General features: G+C 39.6%; 4 protein-coding genes and 1 long non-coding RNA gene across 5 annotated transcripts; 3 read left to right on the top strand and 2 right to left on the bottom strand.

Moving 5' to 3' along the window:
* The first annotated feature begins 472 nt into the window (after window positions 1-472).
* On the top strand, window positions 473-3359 carry LOC5519712 (Krueppel-like factor 11). Its single transcript, XM_001639547.3, has 4 exons — window positions 473-626; window positions 736-984; window positions 1093-1471; window positions 2223-3359. The coding sequence occupies exons 1-4, from the start codon at window positions 567-569 to the stop codon at window positions 2570-2572; spliced, it is 1038 nt and encodes a 345-aa protein (XP_001639597.3). The 5' UTR covers window positions 473-566; the 3' UTR covers window positions 2573-3359.
* Window positions 3218-9743, bottom strand: LOC5519621 (DNA primase large subunit). The gene is made up of 16 exons (XM_001639450.3): window positions 9453-9743; window positions 8844-8971; window positions 8383-8462; window positions 8037-8084; window positions 7782-7857; window positions 7559-7654; window positions 7284-7340; window positions 7085-7165; window positions 6724-6791; window positions 6476-6554; window positions 6286-6393; window positions 5610-5684; window positions 5036-5245; window positions 4451-4519; window positions 4100-4249; window positions 3218-3782 (listed from the first exon to the last, which is right to left on the bottom strand). The coding sequence occupies exons 1-16, from the start codon at window positions 9616-9618 to the stop codon at window positions 3720-3722; spliced, it is 1554 nt and encodes a 517-aa protein (XP_001639500.2). The 5' UTR covers window positions 9619-9743; the 3' UTR covers window positions 3218-3719.
* Window positions 9744-9932: 189 nt separating this feature from the next.
* Window positions 9933-15041, top strand: LOC116603358. The gene is made up of 2 exons (XR_004290565.2): window positions 9933-10525; window positions 10983-15041. It is a non-coding gene; the product is annotated as an uncharacterized LOC116603358 (long non-coding RNA).
* On the bottom strand, window positions 14964-17042 carry LOC5519620. Its single transcript, XM_048727133.1, has 3 exons — window positions 16684-17042; window positions 15879-16146; window positions 14964-15368 (listed from the first exon to the last, which is right to left on the bottom strand). Exons 1-3 carry the CDS (start codon window positions 17004-17006, stop codon window positions 15084-15086), a joined length of 876 nt encoding a protein of 291 aa, XP_048583090.1. The 5' UTR covers window positions 17007-17042; the 3' UTR covers window positions 14964-15083.
* A 3710-nt stretch (window positions 17043-20752) lies between these two features.
* Window positions 20753-21456, top strand: LOC116603383. The gene has a single exon (XM_048727132.1). It carries the CDS (start codon window positions 20768-20770, stop codon window positions 21326-21328), a length of 561 nt encoding a protein of 186 aa, XP_048583089.1. The 5' UTR covers window positions 20753-20767; the 3' UTR covers window positions 21329-21456.
* Window positions 21457-21680: the final 224 nt, after the last annotated feature.

Raw genomic sequence — 21680 nt, 5'->3', positions numbered from 1 at the left:
AGGGAGTGCCAAGGAGTGCCGCCGTTAGAGTTCACTTTGTAGATGACTAAATATACTCAATAATTTCGTCATATCTAGAGAAAGAAATTTAATTTTAAACTTCAAGGGGAAACCACCCATTGGAAACTTAATTCAAGCTCTCATACTTAACAAAATAAGAAGAAGAATCACGCGAAATTTTATTACGTGATGCATATTATAGCGTGTTTTTTTCATTACTTGGCTATCACGAAAACGTTCGGTTGCGAACGTTTCCCGCGTTTGTTCATTCACTGTTCACGTGCGCCCCATATATAGACATGTAAATAAACAAAAGCCTGTCCTTGATAGCGCAAAGGTCATTTTTAGGTCTCCACTACACGTGTGTAGGGAAAAGCTACACGAAGTGTTCACATGTTACATCGATGCTGATTGGCTATTCTTTCCGGAAGTGCTCGCTGATTGGTTAAACCCTCGTATACGCCCCCTTTGGTGCATGATCATGGCGCTGATCTAAGTTCAACTTTACTAGCACGCACATCAACAAACTCGCTTTGCTTTCAGAATACACAAAATTTTCATAGATCATGAACGCATTGCCTCTGTCTCCACCCTCAACACCCTCCCCGACTCAAATCGAGATGGAAGTAAGTGCTCCGAGCCTGAATATCTCATAACTTTAATATCATACAACCCTTAAACCGGTAATTGAAGTTCCATTTCTGTAACATTCAATTGTTTACATCGTATTTTTAGGACGAAGTAAATTCGGAAATGGATTCCGTTAGCGAAACAAGTGAAAATGTCGACCTTGATGCTGTACAGTCTTTGCTTGCGATGAGTCAGTGGTCTCCGCCGACTCCCGAGAGAAATACAGCGAGTCCCGTGTCTTCGATAAGCAGAAATTCCTCCAGTGCCTCGCTAAGCAGTAACGTTTCTGCCGCTAGTTGTACCAGCTCGGATGATTCGCAGTGTGACTATGCGGAGAATCATTACAAAGAAAAGGTATGCGATTGCTATAAACTAAACCCTTTCACCATATACACTATTCGTTTATTAAAAAAATGTTACAGTATTTAGAACTTATGAGAGTTTCCGTCGGTTTGCTTTCAGATTACCAATGTGGACCCGAATGTAACGCGATCCACAGTAATCAAAACAGTATCCTCATTGGGAAAATGCAGCCCTACCTTGCCAACCAAATTCATACCAAATGCCGTTGGATACAGCCCTGTTCTTCTAGCTGGGGGATCAAACCTTCCCGCGGGAGCAGTCATGATTTTTTGCCCGGTTAACAGTTCTGGGATGGCACAACAAAGAGGTCTCGTCATCCCTCAGGCGAACATGTTCGCTTTGAGCCAGCAACAAACACAGACTGAAGGGACCAAGAGTAACGTAAACAGGAGAAGAAATCACATCTGTACCTACGAGAACTGTGGAAAAACCTACTTCAAAAGCTCCCATCTAAAGGCCCATCTTCGAACACATACAGGTACGAAATCTTTAACAATAACAAAGGGCCATGAGGATAGTGCACTTTGTACCCTAACCGTAACAGCGCTTATTCTAGCATTCTAAAATCATTTTTAAGGCACAATTATTAATTATGTTGTTGGGGTTTCCGATTCTCGCTTCGCGGTTGCGTTATCTTGTATATCCACTTGAGGCGAATCGGGGAAATTTATGTTATTTTTCGCATTTGACACAACCTCTCGCACTCCTACGACACACACCCCTCTGTTATTGTGACGTCTCGTCACGGTCAAGGCCAACACGTGAACACAGTGTGTTGATCAAGTATTCGATTTGCATACGCTATGATCTTTTGAATCATTGATAGCTAGCCTTGGCTATGTTTATCATCTAACGATCGGTCGAGTATTCTCAAGTGTAGCAATTCTTGCTCCTAATTAAATCAAAAATCGAGTTTTGCTCTTTATTTTCGCTGCTTTGGTTTTTATAGAAAATAGTACCAAAAACATTGGAACCAAAAACAGGGGAAACATCCCGGTGTCGCTCAAATTATTTTTTTTAAAGCAAATTAATTGCCATAATTAATTCTAAACGAATGTGATCGCTTTAGACAATTATTATGAAGATATAATTTGTGAATGAATTGTGGAATCTATTTAAATTTCTAAACATTGCACAAGTCTGTTTACTAGATTTGCCTGATTAACCTAACACAAATATGGTAATTACAATAGAATAATATTCTCATGGATTGTCATTTTCTCTTGCAGGTGAAAAGCCATTCCCTTGCACTTGGGAAGGCTGTGATAGACGTTTTGCCAGATCTGATGAGCTTGCTAGGCACAAGCGGACACACACAGGCGAAAAACGATTTGCATGTCCACTTTGCGGTCGACGGTTTATGAGATCAGATCACCTGACCAAGCATGCCCGTCGTCACATGACAGCCAAGAAAGTGCCAGGGTGGCAACTGGAGATGAGTAAACTGAATCAAGTCGCAGCAATGCAGTCGAACCAGATGCAAAATACTGTGAAATGTGCGGTGCCAGCTGGGCTTCCATCCATGGCTGTCCCCATGAGTACATTCAGCAGGTTGCCACCAGCTAAGGAGGTGCCCTAAAGCAATGAGGTGATCACATGGTGGTGGAACTTGAAGGGTATGCATTACCCTATTAGTGCACATTCTCCAGCTCCAAGCTAGCGGGGGTACCAAACTGGCATTTACTGCCTTACCCAGCCTTATGGCCCATGCCAGCGTTATTAGCATTACACTGATGTGTGAGAAGAGTTCCACTCTTCAAAAGACATACACAATAATGGAAATACACAAAACAGGCATCTGTTATTAAAATGATGACAACCATTTAGAAATCGCCATCTTGTAAGCATGTCCTGTCTGTACAGTAGCATAAATCTTTTTTTATATCTGCTTTATATCAAAATACAAAACAAACCATACGCAGTTGCTCTTTAAATGTAAGTAGTAAAAAACAAGCAGGAAAATATTACACATTTCATAGTAAACTGAACAAGTTTGGCAATTAGTCTTGCCTTGTGCTCAAATTCTTGTCCTGATTCAGTAAAACCAAGTTGTAAGTAATTAAAGTAAACATTGTACATAAGTTGTAATATATAAAGTGAGCGCCATTTAACTATATTAAAGCTACAAGCTGCTCATGTACTCAAGGATTTGCTTGGGACATCTCAGTAATGATTGTTTGAAATGAATGCATGTAGGCAAAACAAATTATCAGAAACAGTAAAGTTTTTTCTGGAAATATATATTTATTTATACAATAATTTTTATACAATGCATTGCAAAATACCATAGATTAAACCTTGACAGATGCCTAAAGAAATATATGATTAAAACATAGTGTGAAATAAATGAGTCGAGAAACTTGAAATTGGTCTTGTGATAAGATATCCTTTGCTTGAAAGGAATTTGTATACTCAGGGGCACGGCATCACAACTATCAAATCTGGGGGAGGTGGAGTCAAGACCTCTTCTCTTATTTATCTCTAGCTGCTTGTTCCCAGTGTTGCTTCGTTTCTAGGACCTAAAGATGTGTATAAGTAAGATGTACCGTGGTTAAATGGGAAAAATGTGTCCTTTATACCCAAACATGTGTTTAAGTGCATTTTTGCAATGGAACCGTTCTCAGATGGGATGCCATGTTTTGTTGTTTCCAAATCTTGAGTGCAATAATTTAAAGCTTGTTTCCATGCTTCTACACTAAGATACATTGATAGTGAAAGAAAATTGATCAGGCATTCATGGCAATCTCCATCAGCTGTTGGTCATCTACCTCATCATCAATGGCCATTTCCTGTGAAAACAAAAACACCATCTTTGAGGGTGTAGCCAGGTTGATCCCCCACCCCTTTCTATTACACCCCCTGATTGAACGTTATGGTAGATCCACCACTTGGCATGGAAGGTTTGACACATTCCAAACAGTCTTGTATTCTTGTTAACCCTTGGCACACAATTCTAGTGGACTGGTTAGGGTTAATTCATGTTTGATGCATTAAAAGATGGGTTCTTATTTTAAAATTCAGACATAAGCTCTAGGATCTCTTTTTAAACTCAGTATCCCACCCTCTCCCTCAATCACGGATGTTGAATGACCAGCTGGACACTGACCTCATTTGACTGGGTAGTGGAAGATGTTGATTCTCTTTTTACACCCTGTGATAAGGGGGTACTCTGTAACCCACTCAAGTTGGGTGTGGCACCTTTTCTGCTCTCCTCAAAGTACTGGTTAGGATGGTTGAAAGCAGACAAACCAGACACCTTAAATAAAAATACATAAATAATACATAACACACAATATTCGCTAATTACCATCATTAGTCTTTTCAGTTGAAATAATAGACCCTTTTTGACCCATTGTTATATTATTACTGTCAACAGTCCCATTTTGAAAAGCTGTATCAATTCCTTTAAATAGTGCAAAAATAAAATGATTTTGATATAATTGAGATCTTGACTTACATTATGAGTGACTTCAAAGAACCTGGTGCAAGCCAACTGATAATGTGTCTCCTTCACAAGTTTCATAATCTGAAAATAATATACCAGTTTGATGATGTAGATAGCTAGGGCCATAGCTACAGTAGCAAGTGGTCAGCTACCCTCCTTTACCAATAGAGTTGTAATTTTACAAAGGACATACGATAAAATAGTGTGTGCATACCATGGCACCTGGGTGGAGAAGGAAATAAAAGGGAGGGATGGGGTAGCGGCAGAAAACAAGAAAGGCTGATAAGTGGTTAGGACTGCGAGCTAGTGAAGCAACAAAAAGTTGAGAAAACAGCACATAAATAGATATATATGACAGTGAATCATGAATGGGGTATTTCATAGAGCTCTTTGAAATGTAATGATTGTATTCTAGTACAAGGTTTATAATTTAGAGAACAGGTACTAGTCAAATGCGAAGGAAAACATTCTATAAAAAGGGAAATGTTTGCATTTTAGATGTGTTTTAAAGTGATTGAGTGACTAGGCAATTCACCTTACACCTATATGTTATATTACTCAAAACAATACATGGGTACCTGAACAAGTACACCATACCTCATCCAGCCCTTCCTTGCCCAGCTTATGTCTGGCAAGATGCTGTCGTAGCAGGTCAGGGTCTGTGTGTCGGTATGGGCAGCCATGACAATCTCCCGGGCCAGGCTGGTTTGACATGATTATTTTCATGCAGCTGTATGGTGTGTAGTCTGCACGCTTGCCTTCTTTGCCGTAATTATGGCGAATATTGTAAGCATACTGCTTGTCAAACTGAAAATATTGAATGATCCTCTTGTAGTGGTAATCAGAGGAATAGAATGGGTTGAAAGGTTGTCTTGGCAACCCTGGGACATAGGAAGTACTTTTTTAAAAGCCTAATAAAAATATTGATGGTGCATCATCTCAGCAAAAAATATAATGGCATGCCATGGTGTATTGGGGTTCAAAAAGCTACAGAATGCCCTCGGAACCATACACAGTGTGTGACAAGAGAGAAAAAGAAGCATGAAACACTTTAGAAGGAAATTTAATTGTCATCATCATGTCCGTAAAAAAATTCACAGAGGAGCAATAAATCTGCTTCCATTATGCCATTGAGCATTTCTGTTTGATCCAGGCATCCTAGACAACCTACCTTGTCCAAGTCCATTATCCTTATGAACTCTGTTCTCCAGAATGCCAGAGACTCCTCCAGGGTTAAACCAATACCCTGAGATGAAAATAGAAAACAGATGACTCTGACATAAGATGGAAATTATACATTTTGTTTGAAATTCCGGCATAATGAAAATCCAATGGCCCAGATCTCATTGCTCAATCCAGACATGGCTGCTGAAATGATCCCAGACAGTCACTGGGATGATAACAGGTAGGTGTTGGAATGATTGAAAAAAAAAAATGGATGATGCGGTCCAGCAATAATTATCTGAAAACACAATTGTTTTAAAATGGCAATAAATTTAAGCCATTTCTGAGCTCTTTTTAATACTTTAGGTCAATTGACCTATATCTAGAACTAAACATTTTCTATCCAAATACATAGAAAAGTCATCTGATGTAACTATTCAATTAGTCAATCTATTAGCCTAGTGAATTCTTTATCTCTTCAAATAAACAGGGTGGGGCCACACCTCTTGTCACCCCACCCCCTCTAGCATGCACCCATTACCCAAATCTCAATACGGTAAATACCTTCGGGAAGGACTCCATATCAATACAACTCAATTCCATCAAAGCCAATACCCATATGGAAAAATTAAGCACTTCAATAAACAAAAAAGGCAGCACAACCTTCCTTTGGCATACTGTACCTTGAGAAAGAGTCCATATTGCATACGACCACCATGCTTTAAGTGATGGTTCTCTCTCAAATTCTGGTGAAGCTGACGCATACACAGGGGGAAGGATTTCTGGGAAACCTGAAATACAATAAAATAGATTATAAACAAATTAGAATCTTTATTTCTAGATCATTGTCATCGCAAGGAACACAGTACTTACAGCGTCAATCTGATCTAAGGTGATTTTTCCCCCTGCAATGTTTTTCTTTTGGCTATAATCTTGACCTAAGTACTGCCGGCTGAAATAAGGAAAAAATTGGTCATACATAGGCAAAGTGAATTTTGATTTTCAATATTTGGTATTTTGGTATTATTTGTGCAGGTTACTGTATGTGATGAAGATCTGCTGTCACAGAAAAAAACCCTGTAATGCAATTTTCCCTAACCCCCCCTCTCTCTCTTTCTTACCTCAAATTACTGAGTCTTGGAAGAAGTCTGTCATCCTCTTCAAGATAAGGCAAAGCGCGGGCCGTCACCTTGAGGATAATAAAACAGTCAAATCAATTCTCTTGAACACTTCACAATAATTCGCATTTTTTTGACCAGCTTAGAATCATAACCATGTAAAATATAGTGAGGGAAATGTAAATAAAAGAATTATGCTTTATAAAAGCATTGTCTGTGGAACCACAAGCATTTTTTGTCCTCTCTTGTTTTGAGAGGAACCTTTGTCCTCTCCATGGTTACAAGGAGTCTCTATAATTGCATGGAATCCCCCTTGGTCTGTACTAGGGCCATTAAATGGAAGACACAAGACTATTATACTTACAGCCAGAGCATGGGATAGCTGAGTCCTGAAGACATTGGTAATGATGGACACTAAACTCTGATGAGGAATGTATGCAGATCCCTGGTGTTGTAAAACACACACAAAAAATAACAATTCACTTAAGATCAGTTGGAGCATTTCACAGTTAGGGATATCAAGGGCAAGATTACGCTTTATCATACAAGATATTATTGCTCACCTCTCTCAAAAAAACCTTCCTAGATCGAACCAGATCAAGAGCTTCAGTAAAATGCACCTGTAGTTATAAAATCTTTGTAAGACAAGATTAGTCTACAAAAAAAAACAGGAATTTAGGAAAACTTCATTAGCTGTCATCTGTAACACCCATTTTGGCATCATCATCACCTTTCTGTCATCTCATCTATTTCAAGTAAGAGTTAGTTCAGGGCTTTCTGCTAATAAAAGTGTCTGTATAACCGTGTTTTCATTATCTTCTGCATATAGAGAACAAACCTTATAATACTTCGAGGCTAACACTGCTGCATCTGTCAAATTGTAACCAGAATCTCTGAGTTTTTCGAGGAATGTTGTCTTCTCCTCTTCTCCTATCTGTGTGGTAAACAAAACATACAGTAAAGCCGAAGCAGAAGAATGGATGGAAAAAGTTACTGGGTTGGGATGGAGTAGCGTGGCAATACAAGGAAGGCGAAGCTTTGAAGCTGGGATAGCAACTTACAGGGGTATACGAAAGGCTGTTGTGTTGTAAAAATTCCTCAACTCCCTTCCCTTCTTCTTCTGTGACAAAACGAAATCTGAAACACAGTGAGTCACAAACATAGTCAGGAGTCAACTATAAACATATTAAGGCCTAAAAATTTATAACTCCCTTTATATATCACCATATATTTTTTTCTCTGGGGCCTAGCCCAGCCTGTTGGCGATACCCTGTAAAGATTGATTTAAAGTTCAGGATAAGGGCAGAGTGGTTTACCGGAAAAGTTCAGATTCTTGGAGAAGAAACCATCTTCGCAAGTCCTCTCTGAAAAAAAATATATATATATACAATGAGAACGTGGGGCTGCACATGATCTCTGGCGTATGTGGTTAAGGAACTTTATAAACTTTTTCTCTTTAAAATAACTCCCAAAATTCGGGTAAGTCTTATACACTAAACAATCTCTTTAATTCACAGTTTTTTGACCAAGAAACCAAACATCACAATCTCCTTTAGTGATAGTACTGTATGAAGAACACCCCAAAAATGAAAAAAAACAAGTGGTGCTTCTATTACAAATTACAGCACCATTGAGTTATCACATGAAGCATAATGCACTTACGATCTACAGTATGCAAGGCGAAGAATGAAATGTGAAATGTGGTCCTTCCTCTTATCATCGTATTCATCATTTGCTGTACTCTAAAGGCAGCCAATAATAAAATTAATCAAACCTACTAGTGCAATATTCCAGTGAAAGATTTCAAGTATCAATACAGTTCTAACTAACAACTGTGAGAGAATTAATACTGCACAGAGTGAGTAATTAAGAAGCCCATTTTCCTTCAGTCATGCATTTATCTAAAATTTTAATCATGGCATAAGTTCTAGTTGCGTATTAGATATGACACCAACAGGTGATAATGTTAAGTCCAGCACAATCAGGTGTTACCATTGCTGACAAAGCCTTGCTACCCATCATGAGCAGCAGCTTCCAACAAGGTTCCGAACAGAAATCTTAGCGCTATTTGAGCATGCATGAATGACAGACTGTGATCTTTTCTGGAGGAGACTCTGTCTTACCTTTGAAGAATACATATTTGATATGTACAAATGTGGTAAAAAGTCACTCAGGTGTTTTGACATCTTTTCCTTGTATTCTTTACTTTCTCTCTTGAAACGAATGCCCAGAGTTTCCACTTCGCGTAAAACTGATCAAGGGAACAACAAATTAAGAATAGCATGGATAAAGAGCTGACTTATCCATGTGTTTCTAAACCATCTAATGTCTCAACTTCTTGTCAAGTCAGTATGATGGTAGCCAGGATTTTTCCATTGACAAAAAACAAGGTGGACACAATCCCAAACCAAACATATGACAGGAGGTAAACTTGTGAATTTAGCTTACATACATTCCTTGTAAGAATTTCAGTCCCACCAGGGGGGAGGGGGGGGGCTGGTGACAGGCAAGAAAGAATAAATAACGTGTATTTAATTATAGTCTTAATTAATAGCGATAGAGTTGAAATAATAACAAGTTCAATTATATTCAATGTTTATTACTTAAGGCTTGAGAGAAAAAGAATTTCAGCAGATTATAAACAAACATGCACTGTGTTAAACTGTTATAATAACAAAACAAAAAATTAATCCTACTAGTTGCGTCCTCTAATTTCTCCGTATCTTTCTCACCTTTCAGTCGCTCGATTGCTAGTTCCTCGAACTCTTCTAGCGAGATGTTGTCTGTCGGGGGGATCTTGTACATTTGAAGTCGATCAGGATATCGGCTCTCCTCTCTTCCTCCCGATAAAACAGGCTTCTTGACCAAATTTCCTCTTGCACTCCCCGAAAACTGCATGGTAGATCTATTTCCAGCCAATTAGAAAGAAAATCGTCGAGGAAGACGGTCAATGTCGTGAGGAAAGAAAGACTTCGTGATTTGTATAGGATCTCCCGCCAAATTTTACAAAATAGCTTAGTAACCATGCTATATATAGGGGCTGAAACCACAGGTAGCCCATGCAATTTCGAAGTCCGGGTTTTTCTAACAAGTACACATATACTTTATTGGCGACAGTGTGTTAAAGCAGGGACACTTCCCTGGTTAAAGTTACATAAAGTTTTTTAAGGTTATTCCTGTGAATTCCATGCCACAAGCTCCGCGCACGAGTACACGCTATTTTTGCCATATTAGGCCCCCTAAAATCGTCCCAGCATGCTGTTCGCTATCAACTGACGATCCTTTAATCCTCCTCCCCCTTTCTATTGCCACGCAACTGTGGTGCCACACAAATACAGAAAAGGTTGCAACACATGGTGTAAAGGCGGGTTTCCATGGCTTCCATATTGTCGATACGACCAATGTATTTAAGTTCCTGTCTGCTTCGATGAACCGGCACCCTACCGATTACATGGAAAACAGCCAGAAATTAGATAATAGCTTTATTATCCTAGTACAAGTTTATTTTCTATGCTTTTAACAGAAAAAAAAAATAAGTAGGGTAGAAATTAACGCGAAGCAAAGATCATAAGGCGATTACGTGCTGTCTTCGTGACAGCTTTCTAAAAATTAAGAATAGTGAATTAACGATCTCACGGAAGGCTTATTAAAATGCCGAAAAGCGACGAACTATCCAGCAGATCATACCACAAGCCTGACCAAGAGATCAAGAGCCCGGGTGTCAGAGTCTCGCCAAAAGCGTCCATCTCTGGCACCAGGGGTGGTCATCAATATATACGGGGGATGTAACTGCGCTAACAAGCTGGTAAATATAGTAAGACATTATGATTGCAATTATTATTTTTTTTAGTGTAGGACTTTTGCAAGCATCTGATATGCAAAAATGACGCAAAATTTAAATTTAAATTTAAATTTAAAGCTGTATTCTATTTTATTTTTTTTGGTGTTTGGTTGATTTCCATACACCAGTACACGAGATTTATACCAAAAGCTTCAAACCTGTTTGAACTTGATATTTCGCCTCTCATGGAAACTATACGATTACTGAATATTCACAATTGGGCATGATGGTCGATTAGAGAGTAGTGGTTAATTTATCAGGAGGCCATTCAGATGCTGTTCTTATTAATTCATCTATTAAAAAAGAGCGTTAGCTTGGAAATGGCGAATGCCAGATCTCAACGCAGTGTTACTCAAATGAAGGGGCTAAAGGCGGATTAGAATATTTGTATGACTCCACACCTTTGTTATTCCTTTTCAAGGTTGCCGCAAAAGGGAAAACACGTGATTCACAAACGATTGAAACGTGATACCCCTACTCTCTACAGTTGGAAAACGTTCTCAAAAGTCATAAAGATACTTCAAGTCTGGCTAAAACCAAACCTCACTTATTTCCTACTCAAAGTTCTAGCAGAAGTGACTCTCATCTCTTCTAATAAAACTAAGCGTGACCTGATAATCCCAAACGCTAAGTGGAAAAAAGTTATCGAGCAGAACTAAGTCATCAATAGAGCAGAGATTGCGATGCTTAAAGTAGATGTTTAGCGCATAGAAGACTTAAGGGAGCAACTGGGAGAAAACAGCCCTTTTCTATCGACACACATCAAGGCCCGCTTGACGGCGGGCGGGCCTATCACGCTCTACATGGCTATGACGTAACTGGCCCTTTATGCTCAGCATGAAGCGTCCGCCATATTGGAAAGTGTGAGTCTGCGCGCAAAGCATCATGGAGCTGACATCAAGGGAGTAGCCTGGGGACGAGGCTAGACCTTAATACTGAGGGTTTTAACGTCTCTTCTGATTGGAAAATCCAGTCTACAGTATCTGGCAAGAACAGAACAACATTGACAAGACACATGTTGATATTGTTGTACGAACTGTAACAATGCTGACTCAAGTTTATGGTGGTAAAATGTGCTTGCGAAATTGCCGTGCACCAGAATACGCCATGGTCCGTGACGAACAGGGTTGTTTGTACTAACAAACAACCACAGTCAAATAAAAGCACTAACCAGCCATATGACAAAAGTATTAACCAATAATGATTCAAAGTTGCAAGAATTGAAAGCACGGTAACAAATGCGATCAAAATTCTAACCAAACACAACATACTAACCAATCACAGCACATTGTAACATACTAACCAATTACAGCACATTGTAACATACTAACCAATTACAGCACATTGTAACATACTAACCAATCACAGCACATTGTAACATACTAACCAATCACAGCACATTGTAACATACTAACCAATCACAGCACATTGTAACATACTAACCAATCACAGCACATTGTAACATACTAACCAATCACAGCACATTGTAACATACTAACCAATCACAGCACATTGTAACATACTAACCAATCTCAGCCTATCATAAATTACTAACCAATCACAGCGTACCATAACATACTAAAAAATCACAGTGTACCATAAAATACAAACCAATTACGTACTAAGCCATCACAGCATGCTATAACATACTAACCAATCACAGCGTACGCTAACCTACTTAACAATACCTGCGTTCCATAATATACTAACCAATCACAGCGAACACTAACATACTAAATAATCACAGTGTACCCTAAAATACTAACCAATAACAGCGTACCCTTAGATACTAACCAATCACAGTGCACCATAACATACTAACCAATCACAGCGTACCATAACATACTATCCAATCACATCATAACATAACATGATAACTAATCACAGCGTCACTAACATGCTAACTAATCACAACGTGCTATTACATACTAACCAATAACAGCGTACCCTAATATACTAACCAATCACAGCGTATAATTACGTACTAACCAATCACAGCGTACCATAACATACTAATCAATCACTGCTTACCAAAAAAAATTCTAACCAATCACAGTGTACCCTACCATACTAACCAATTACTGTTCACCATAATATACTAACCAATCACAGCGTACCCTAACATACTAACCAATCACAGCGTACTCTAACATACTAACCAGTCACAGCGTATAATTACGTACTAACCAATCACAGTATACCATAACATACTAACCAATCACAGCGTACCCTAACATACTAACCAGTCACAGCGTATACTTACGTACTAACCAATCACAGTATACCATAACATACTAACCAATCACAGAGTACCCTAACATACTAACCAGTCACAGCGTATAATTACGTACTAACCAATCACAGTATACCATAACATACTAACCAATCACAGCGTACCCTAACATACTAACCAGTCACAGCGTATAATTACGTACTAACCAATCACAGTATACCATAACATACTAACCAATCACAGCGTACTCTAACATACTAACCAGTCACAGCGTATAATTACGTACTGACCAATCACAGTATACCATAACATACTAACCAATCACAGCGTACCCTAACATACTAATCAGTCACAGCGTATAATTACGTACTAACCAATCACAGCGTACCATAACATACTAACCAATCACAGTGTACCCTAACATACAAACCAATCACAGCTTACCCTTATATACTAACCAGTCACAGCGTATAATTACGTACTAACCAATCACAGCTTACCCTAACATACCAACCAATCACAGTATACCATAACATACTAACCAATCACAGCGAACCCTAACATACTAACCAGTCACAGCGTATAATTACGTACAAACCAATCACAGTATACCATAACATACTAACCAATCACAGCGTACCCTAACATACTAACCAGTCACAGCGTATAATTACGTACTAACCAATCACAGTATACCATAACATACTAACCAATCACAGCGTACCCTAACATACTAACCAGTCACAGCGTATAATTACGTACTAACCAATCACAGTATACCATAACATACTAACCAATCACAGCGTATAATTGCGTACTAACCAATCACAGCGTACCATAACATACTAACCAATCACAGTGTACCCTAACATACAAACCAATCACAGCTTACCCTTATATACTAACCAGTCACAGCGTATAATTACGTACTAACCAATCACAGCGTACCCTAACATACCAACCAGTCACAGCGTACCTTAACATACTAACCGATCACAGCGTATCCTAACATACTAAGCAAGTCACTGCATTCCATAACATAATAACCAATCACAATGTGGCCTATCATTCTAACCAATCACAGTGTACCATGACATACTGACCAATCACTGCGTTCCATAAATTACTAACCAGTCACAGTGTACCCTAAAATACTAACCAATCACAGTGTACCCTAACATAATAACCAGTCACAGCGTACCCTAACATACTAACCAATCACAGAGTATCCTAACATACTATAACAAATATCTGCGTTCAATAATATACTAACCAATCACAGCATGCTATAACATAATAACCAATCAGAGCGTATCCTAATATACTAACCAATCACAGTGTGCCCTAAAATTCTAACCAATCACAATGTATCCTAACTTCAAAACTAATCACAGCGTACCCTAACATACTAACCAATCACTGCGTACCTTAACATAATAACCAATCACAGTGTACCTTAAGATATTAACCAATCACAGCGTGCTAAAACATACTAACCAATCATTGCGTTCCATAATATACTAACCAATGACTGCGTTCCATAATATACAAACCAATCACAGTGTACCCTAACATACACTAACCAATCTATCATGTACAAACCAATCACAGCGTGCCTCAAAATAGCAACGAATAACATACACTAGCATACTAACCAACCACAGCCTGTCTTGACAAATTAACCAACCATAGCGCCTCATAACATACTAGCCAATCACAACGTGCCATACAGGGCCGTAGCAGGCGGTGGGGCACTGGGGGTACGTTACCCCCCAATTTTTTGAAAAATTCTAAGGAAACGACCAGTAGGGGCGTGGCTGTGCCCCCAAAATTTTCTTATTGTTTCTGTATTGTGCCCCCAAATATTTCGAGGCCTGCTACAGCACTGCAAATCACAGCGTACTATAACATACTAGCCAATCACAACATACCATATCATACAAGCCAATCACAACGTACCACAACATACTAACCAATCACAGTGAAAAAATAGAATACATGGCCGTAAGTAGTTGGGGTGGAGGTAGAGAGCCTCTCCCGTGTCCCTCCCAGAAGAGTCAAAATCTTACGAAATACATAAGGAAAGAGGGAGTGTCTGTCCCCTAACAAAAGGAAGGCCTGAATGAGGCTTACAAAATACTCTAGCTACGGCCTACGCAAACTACCTGACGCTCTTAAAGTTCCTTTTATTCACATGATAATATCACGTTATCAAAATAAAGATGTATATCATAAGGACAATCAAAATTACATCCAATGTTTATTTGAAAAAAAAAAAAAGAAATAAGTTTAGTCCTTAGCCATGAGTGTATCGTAGTTGACGCTCAGTTTAGCTTTCTCTTGCTGCCTAATTGTGTTCAAATAAATGTACGACGCCTTGTGCTGCTCGCTGGTGATATTCAGAGCAGAGAAGACCTCCGCGAGACCCGTGTTACGAGCATTCTCTACTTTCACGAGGGTATCGGCCTCGGTCTGAGCCGTGATGATAGCCGCGATGGACGTGGCATTTTGCGCGATTTCTGCAGCCTCGTTTAGGATCTCATTCTTCTGCCGTTCCGTCTCCTTGCGGACAACCTGTGCGATGTAATAGTAATTATCTTTGGATTTCCTTTCAAAAGAGCCTTTAGAGGCATCTGCGTCTGCTTTGAGAGTTTGACCAAACAGTAATAGGAGATCATAGATTGAATAAATAAATTAATGATCCATGCAAATTTGTAATATTTACGGATATTTTTTATAAAAATCTTTTTATAAGATTGATCAGCCTGAAATTTCAAGAAATTCTAAGGACATGCTAAGAACATGTATTGTTGTGTTAGTGTGATGAACTCTGTTATACAGAATCACACTGTGTTCATTTGTTGGTCTGTGTGTAATTATAATATCTAGTTTTTTTTTATATAAAATCATATATACGGAAATTTAGGGACGTTCAGAACATTTACAGCCTTTACATTGCTCCAAAAATAAAAGCGTCCCAATCTCAACTGAAAATTCGACGTTCTAGCCAAAAAAAGAGAAGGTGTATTGACTAAATAATTGAAAAATCAAGAGTTCCCAAGTCGTTACTGCTTAGTCCCATACCTTCTCCTGTAGCTCAAAATTGGCTTGTTCTTCTTGCTCTTTCTCCGTGACTTGACGTAAGTAGCGACTCTTTATATCTTCGTTGATGTCGAAGGCAAGGAGCTGAAAGTAGCGGACCTCCACGAACAGACCTTTGTCCGAGCGCTTGCACTGACTCCATGCGATGCAGTCCTTACAGGCGTCACCCGCACAGTTTTTGCGGCAACACTTGCCGCCGAGTCGGTCCGCAAGGTTCTTAAACAGCGCTGTTTCCACTGTGTCACGGTCCCTGTCATTAATCAAAATCAAAGTTTACGTTATTCTAAAAATAGCGTCCGCGACCGCTTCACCAATAAACTCTGCAACACCAGAAATTGTTGCCTGGGGAAAGTACGCTTAGGTGTGTCAGAAAAGTGTATCGTATTGATATTTTTCTGCCGACACTGCCCTCGTTGCGTTTGTTGGTCCCTATGTGTTGATGATGATGACGACGACGTTCGAGACAATATGTAACGATTATTATGATGATAATGACGTTTGTGAAGTATGGAGTATAATGATGATGTTGATACTGATGTTGTTTGACGACGGCGAGGATGGTGTTGGTGAGTGAGTGTTAAACCTTACATAGAGTTGTTCGGGTATGCTATCAACATCATCGTAATCAGATGATGATAAAATTGATGATGATAATATTGATGACGATAATATTGATGATGATGGTGATTATGATGATGATGGTGATATTGGTGATAATGATGATTACTATGATTATGATGATGTTGATAGCATACCCGAACAACTCTATGTAAGGTTTAACCCTCACCGTATAAACTGCGCAACCGATATCTGCGAGGCGCGAGACTTGACGGCCGCGTTAGCAGTTGTTCGTATGACCGGTTTGTAGTAGATGTCATACTCTGCGTGCAAATCTGCCAAATCTTCCTCCTTCAAGAAATACTGGAAAGAGCACGAGATGGTCACCTCCACTTTGTCCGTAGAGTAGGTCGTGATCTTGGACAGGGTCTCAAAATGGGCGTCGGCCCTGAAGGGTTTGAAAGCGTAGTCCGGTCCGATGAGGTGTAGGCCGGACGTGTACACCTTGGATAGGTCTACCTCGCCCGTGGACTTTTGCCGCTTGAACGACATCTATTGTAGTGATAGAAAAGTTAGCTACTGCAGAAGACGGTGACAGAGAATCAGAATGATGTCCATGTCCCCCCAGTCATGTTAAGACAAAGAATTTCAAACAAAATTTTGATTTGTGTACCCTGGTAACCATAGTAACCAAGTTTTGAGACAGGTTTAATGAAAATTAGGCAAAACGCTTTAAGTCGTTAAGATCAACTATTAATACGCCGTGCTCAACGTAAATCCATTTCATATAAACGTTTTATACCAAGTTTTGAAAAAACACAATAAAAATTTACATCTCTATTTTAGGGGGGGAGGGGTGGTGTTTTTTTGTGTCAATTTTTGACCTTCTTGAAATAGTGCTTGTAGAAATAGCAAAAAACATTCATATCCACCTGAAATCATTAATACAACTTGAAACGTAGATGAAATGTTGTCAAAAAGCTTTAGATTTTGCCACCCAGTTTTTATTGATTAAAATAAATAACTTTCATTAAATCCAAGATGGCGAATCCAAGATGGCGGATACTGATGTCACATAATTATCTAGAATGCGCTGTTTTTTTTTTTTTAAATAACATCTAAATTTGGCAAAATCCCTTTTATATTCCTCTATTTTAAATAAAAAGTAGAAAAAAACATTTTTTGGGAAAGATATTTAAATCATTACTTTAATTAAAAGTCCAGTTGCAAACTTATGCTCTATTCAAGGTACCATGCCAATCAATGACGTCACAGGTGTAATATATTGTTGTCATAGCAACAGTGTCACTAATAATTTAAGTCTACTGCAAGATTATCGAAAAGACATACAGAAATACACATCTAACAAAAACAGAAATATTGCTCGTTTCTGCTCACTTAAATGACGTCATCGTGACGTCACAAAGATAATTTTTTTGAAGAATATCGGTCGTTTTTTGAATAAGAACTGAATATGATAACCTATTTGGATTTTGGATGTTCTATGCAAAGGTTTCGAAAGGTAGGCTATTTATAACATTATGTCCTTAAATGACGCCATAATGACGTCATATTGTGTTGCTATGGCAACACAATATATCATTTTGTTCCTCTTTGTCAGATAATGATTCTTTGAAAATTTGGTCATAATAGCTCCAATGGTTCCAAGGTTACGGATGGGGGGGCCGAAAGAGCTCCCCCCGGTCAGAGGACTCCTCAAAAAGCCCGGTCTGTATAGGGTTAATAAGAAATGACCCGCTTGAGGGGGGTGTGCACTTGCCCTGCGCACCTCTCAGTGTACGCGCATGGTACGATTGTTATTTTTTACGTCGAGCTCTTGTAATAGGTTTAAAAGCACGTTCTCACAGTTTCTCTAAAGGACGGGGCATCTGGTTATCCTGTGGCTGAGATATGTCCTTATTACATATTGGTTTTGGTTTTTGTAGCTACTGTGCATGTGCGAGTAGCTACTATGTCATCACGTCGAAAAAAAAAGAGAAAAAAGTAATATTTGCCGCGGTGTTTGCTGGGAAAATTTGACTTCGGGATATGAACGTTACGAAGCGCCAGCCTAGAATCACTTTATAAAGAAGAAAATATCTAAATAAACAAAAGATTTTGGGGTTTGTTAAACAATTCTTACATATTCGCTTCTATGGAAGCTTGGTTTGATTAACTCGAACGCGGCTGGATTCCATTCACATTCCGAGTTATGATCGTTAAAACTTTACGTCAAGTTATTGATTTATAAAGAGTTTGCAATACGTGCCGAAACACACGAGCTCATGCAAACACGCTATCATTTGGTCATTTCGAGTATTTAAAGCCGCATTGTCATCAGTTTACTTCCGGAGGTCCGACGGAAACCTCAACCGTTAAAAGACAAAAGAATCTATTAGAATCCGAGATATTTAACAGGCAATCCGCTCTAAATTACCGATCACATCCTCGAAGAAACTTCCAATAGACACACTGCTTTCAATATTTTGAAATATTTTTCCCGTTTTCCGTTAAAAATAATCGGAAATTGTTACGTAATCGACCGGAAGTAAACTGGTGATAATGCGGCTTTAAGCTCAGGTTTTTTCGCCCGTCGTATCCGATTCCTTTTGACATAATCTAGTTGCAAAGCTTTATTGAGGTTATCTGTAGGTTTAAACATATTATCTCGTACAAAAACATGCCCCCGCAAATTTACTTATCGAATGATGATTTTGCAATTTTTATATATTATTATGCAAAATACATATTGTACAACAGTTATGTGATCAATTGTAGCAGATATTTCATCTTTGTGAAAGAAAAAGTAACTGGAATTCGACTTGCTCGACGTGTCTTTTCGAACAGCTCAATACAAACACTAATAAGATTATTTTTAGAATAAACATTTTATGATGTTGGCTTCGTGGCTAAGTGGTTTAGGTCAGTGATCTGAGTCCGTAGGTCACATAAGGCCACGGATTCGAGTCCTACCTATTGCATTTTGTTTTCTTTTTTCTTTCTTTTTTTTTAATCCTTGGGAGTCTACCGTTCATCAATACTTTTTATAGTATGATTATACTTAGAAATAACCGAGAGATATATGATAACATTACAGTTGTAAATACTTGCTGCAGACTACATGCACGAAACGGGCCTATTTTTTTGTATTCTGATCGCTGGACGCGTGGAGGGCAACAAGCCTTGGCAGCTGCCCTTGTGCACATCGTACATTCATCAAGTTCATACATACACATTTCATTATCAACACAAAGTAGAGATGAGGTACTTTATATCACCCATCAAGTTTGACTTCACCTTTTTGTTATGTTAGTTATCAAATGACAAACAGAATCGCTTGCATCTGTCAACTGAACCGTGACACTAAGGTATTTAGTACGAGGAGGTGAAAAAAAAAAAAAAACCGGGTATTTTTGCGGGACTGGGACTGGAATAATTTCGCTTCTACTCACATTTTGTGCTGGAAAACGTTTACAAAATACTTCAAGTATTGTGATAGACACACACATCGCATCAAATTACCTGCGGCTTGATATTATGAATGGATTACTTAGTAAAGAAAAAATAGGGGGGGGGGGGGGGTAAGTGGCTACTAGACACATAGCCAGTTTACGAACAACCATACATTCAAGTATCCTAAAACGATCGACCCAAGGCCTCCGGAGAAATAATTATTCAATACAGCTTTATTTAGATCAACGTAGTATATATTCAATTAACTGAATCAAGTACTGTAGCTGCCATCGTGTGGATAGGGGGCACACACTCGACACAGGTCCAGCCACCATCACACAATTAGTCACGCACCTAGCCGAGTGCAACAACAAGTCACGCACCTCACCGAGTCCAACAATCAGTCACGCACCTAGCCGAGTCCAACAATCAGTCACGCACCTAGCCGAGTCCAACAATCAGTCACGCCCTAGCCGAGTCCAACAATCAGTCACGCACCTCACCGAGTCCAACAATCAGTCACGCACCTAGCCGAGTCCAACAATCAGTCACGCACCTAGCCGAGTCCAAGAACAAGTCACGCACCTCACCGAGTCCAACAATCAGTCACGCACCTAGCCGAGTCCAACAATCAGTCACGCACCTAGCCGAGTCCAATCAGTCACGCACCTAGCCGAGTCCAATAATCAGTCACGCACCTAGCCGAGTGCAATAATCAGTCACGCACCTAGCCGGGTGCGCATAGTTCCCCCCCCCCCCCCCACACACACACACACGCGCAAACACCCTCGACACACATCCAGCTATCGCCACACAATCATCAGTTATGATTTGATGCTCCTAGCCCAACCATTTCTGATATGGAAACCTTTTTTCGTAGACCGATCGCCAAGTCGTCCATCTATGACGTGTGTAGCAGGTTCAATACTAGCCAATTCCAGTCCCAGCGTGCCTCCTTCCAGGAGAATGTACTGACCACCATGTCAAAGAGATTCGAGACGGTCCACGCCGACCTCACGGATCTACAAGTCAGCAACATCCAGCGACCCAAGTCCTACGAGACAGTGGTTCGTAACAAAGAGGCCGCAAAAGAGAACATCGCCATTGCACTGAACGAGCGTCCAAGACAACTAGTCCAGGCGAAATCCGCAAAGGAAGACGCGATCAAGAACTCGCTGATCACCAGGCAGAAGGCGGAGTCCAACGCGAAGATCCTCATCTCCAAAGCCGAGGCGAAAGTGTCGAGTATCTTGGCGGGGTACAAGGCCGAGGCGCGCGCGTTTGGCGATATGATGAAGCGTCAGAATCTGACGGTAGAAGGGCTGTTGTCATATCTGTCTACCCGTGCGATAGCCGATAGAAGCACCGAACTGAGCGTCTCCATTGATGCTCCTGCCAAGACTAAATACACATACACCTAACGCGGTACGGTGACGCCCAAATGGTGTGTTGGCATTGACTTGAGGTCAGAGCATTTTTTTAAACGTTACACAAGGTCAAACTAAATGTTCGTGTATTCTCAATAACAATAAAACACAATTGTATAAAATTGACTTTGCATATGATCCTGGTGCCGAAGCCTAAGAAAAATCAAGTGTTTAATGGGAAGCTATTTTGATAATCGAAACGTCATTATGACAAGGAACGAACTTTTTTATTTGCGCCCGTATCCATCATAGGGGAGCAAGATCTTATGGCTTTACTCCGGTGTAAGAACCATTTCCAGGAGACACCTTTCAATTTAGCGTTGTTTTCATTCGTTCCACCAATAAA

The sequence above is a fragment of the Nematostella vectensis genome, chromosome 4, assembly GCF_932526225.1.
Source record: "Nematostella vectensis chromosome 4, jaNemVect1.1, whole genome shotgun sequence".
NCBI classification, from domain to species: Eukaryota; Metazoa; Cnidaria; class Anthozoa; order Actiniaria; family Edwardsiidae; genus Nematostella; species Nematostella vectensis.
Note: the sequence above shows the minus strand (reverse complement) of the source record. Positions and strands in the feature narration are given on the sequence as shown.

Excerpts from the sequence above, each read along its gene's own strand:
- LOC116603383 (XM_048727132.1), top strand. The coding sequence starts at position 20,768 with ATGGAAACCTTTTTTCGTAGACCGATCGCCAAGTCGTCCATCTATGAC.
- LOC5519712 (XM_001639547.3), top strand. The coding sequence starts at position 567 with ATGAACGCATTGCCTCTGTCTCCACCCTCAACACCCTCCCCGACTCAA. Across the intron at positions 627-735 it reads CGACTCAAATCGAGATGGAA|GACGAAGTAAATTCGGAAAT; the intron begins GTAAGTGCTCCG and ends TCGTATTTTTAG. Across the intron at positions 1,472-2,222 it reads CCATCTTCGAACACATACAG|GTGAAAAGCCATTCCCTTGC; the intron begins GTACGAAATCTT and ends TTTCTCTTGCAG.
- LOC5519620 (XM_048727133.1), bottom strand. The coding sequence starts at position 17,006 with ATGTCGTTCAAGCGGCAAAAGTCCACGGGCGAGGTAGACCTATCCAAG. Across the intron at positions 16,147-16,683 it reads TCGGTTGCGCAGTTTATACG|GGACCGTGACACAGTGGAAA; the intron begins GTGAGGGTTAAA and ends GATTAATGACAG. Across the intron at positions 15,369-15,878 it reads ATTTTGAGCTACAGGAGAAG|GTTGTCCGCAAGGAGACGGA; the intron begins GTATGGGACTAA and ends TACATCGCACAG.
- LOC5519621 (XM_001639450.3), bottom strand. The coding sequence starts at position 9,618 with ATGCAGTTTTCGGGGAGTGCAAGAGGAAATTTGGTCAAGAAGCCTGTT. Across the intron at positions 7,166-7,283 it reads GGAAGGTTTTTTTGAGAGAG|GGATCTGCATACATTCCTCA; the intron begins GTGAGCAATAAT and ends TTACAACACCAG. Across the intron at positions 3,783-4,099 it reads CCACTACCCAGTCAAATGAG|GAAATGGCCATTGATGATGA; the intron begins GTCAGTGTCCAG and ends TTGTTTTCACAG.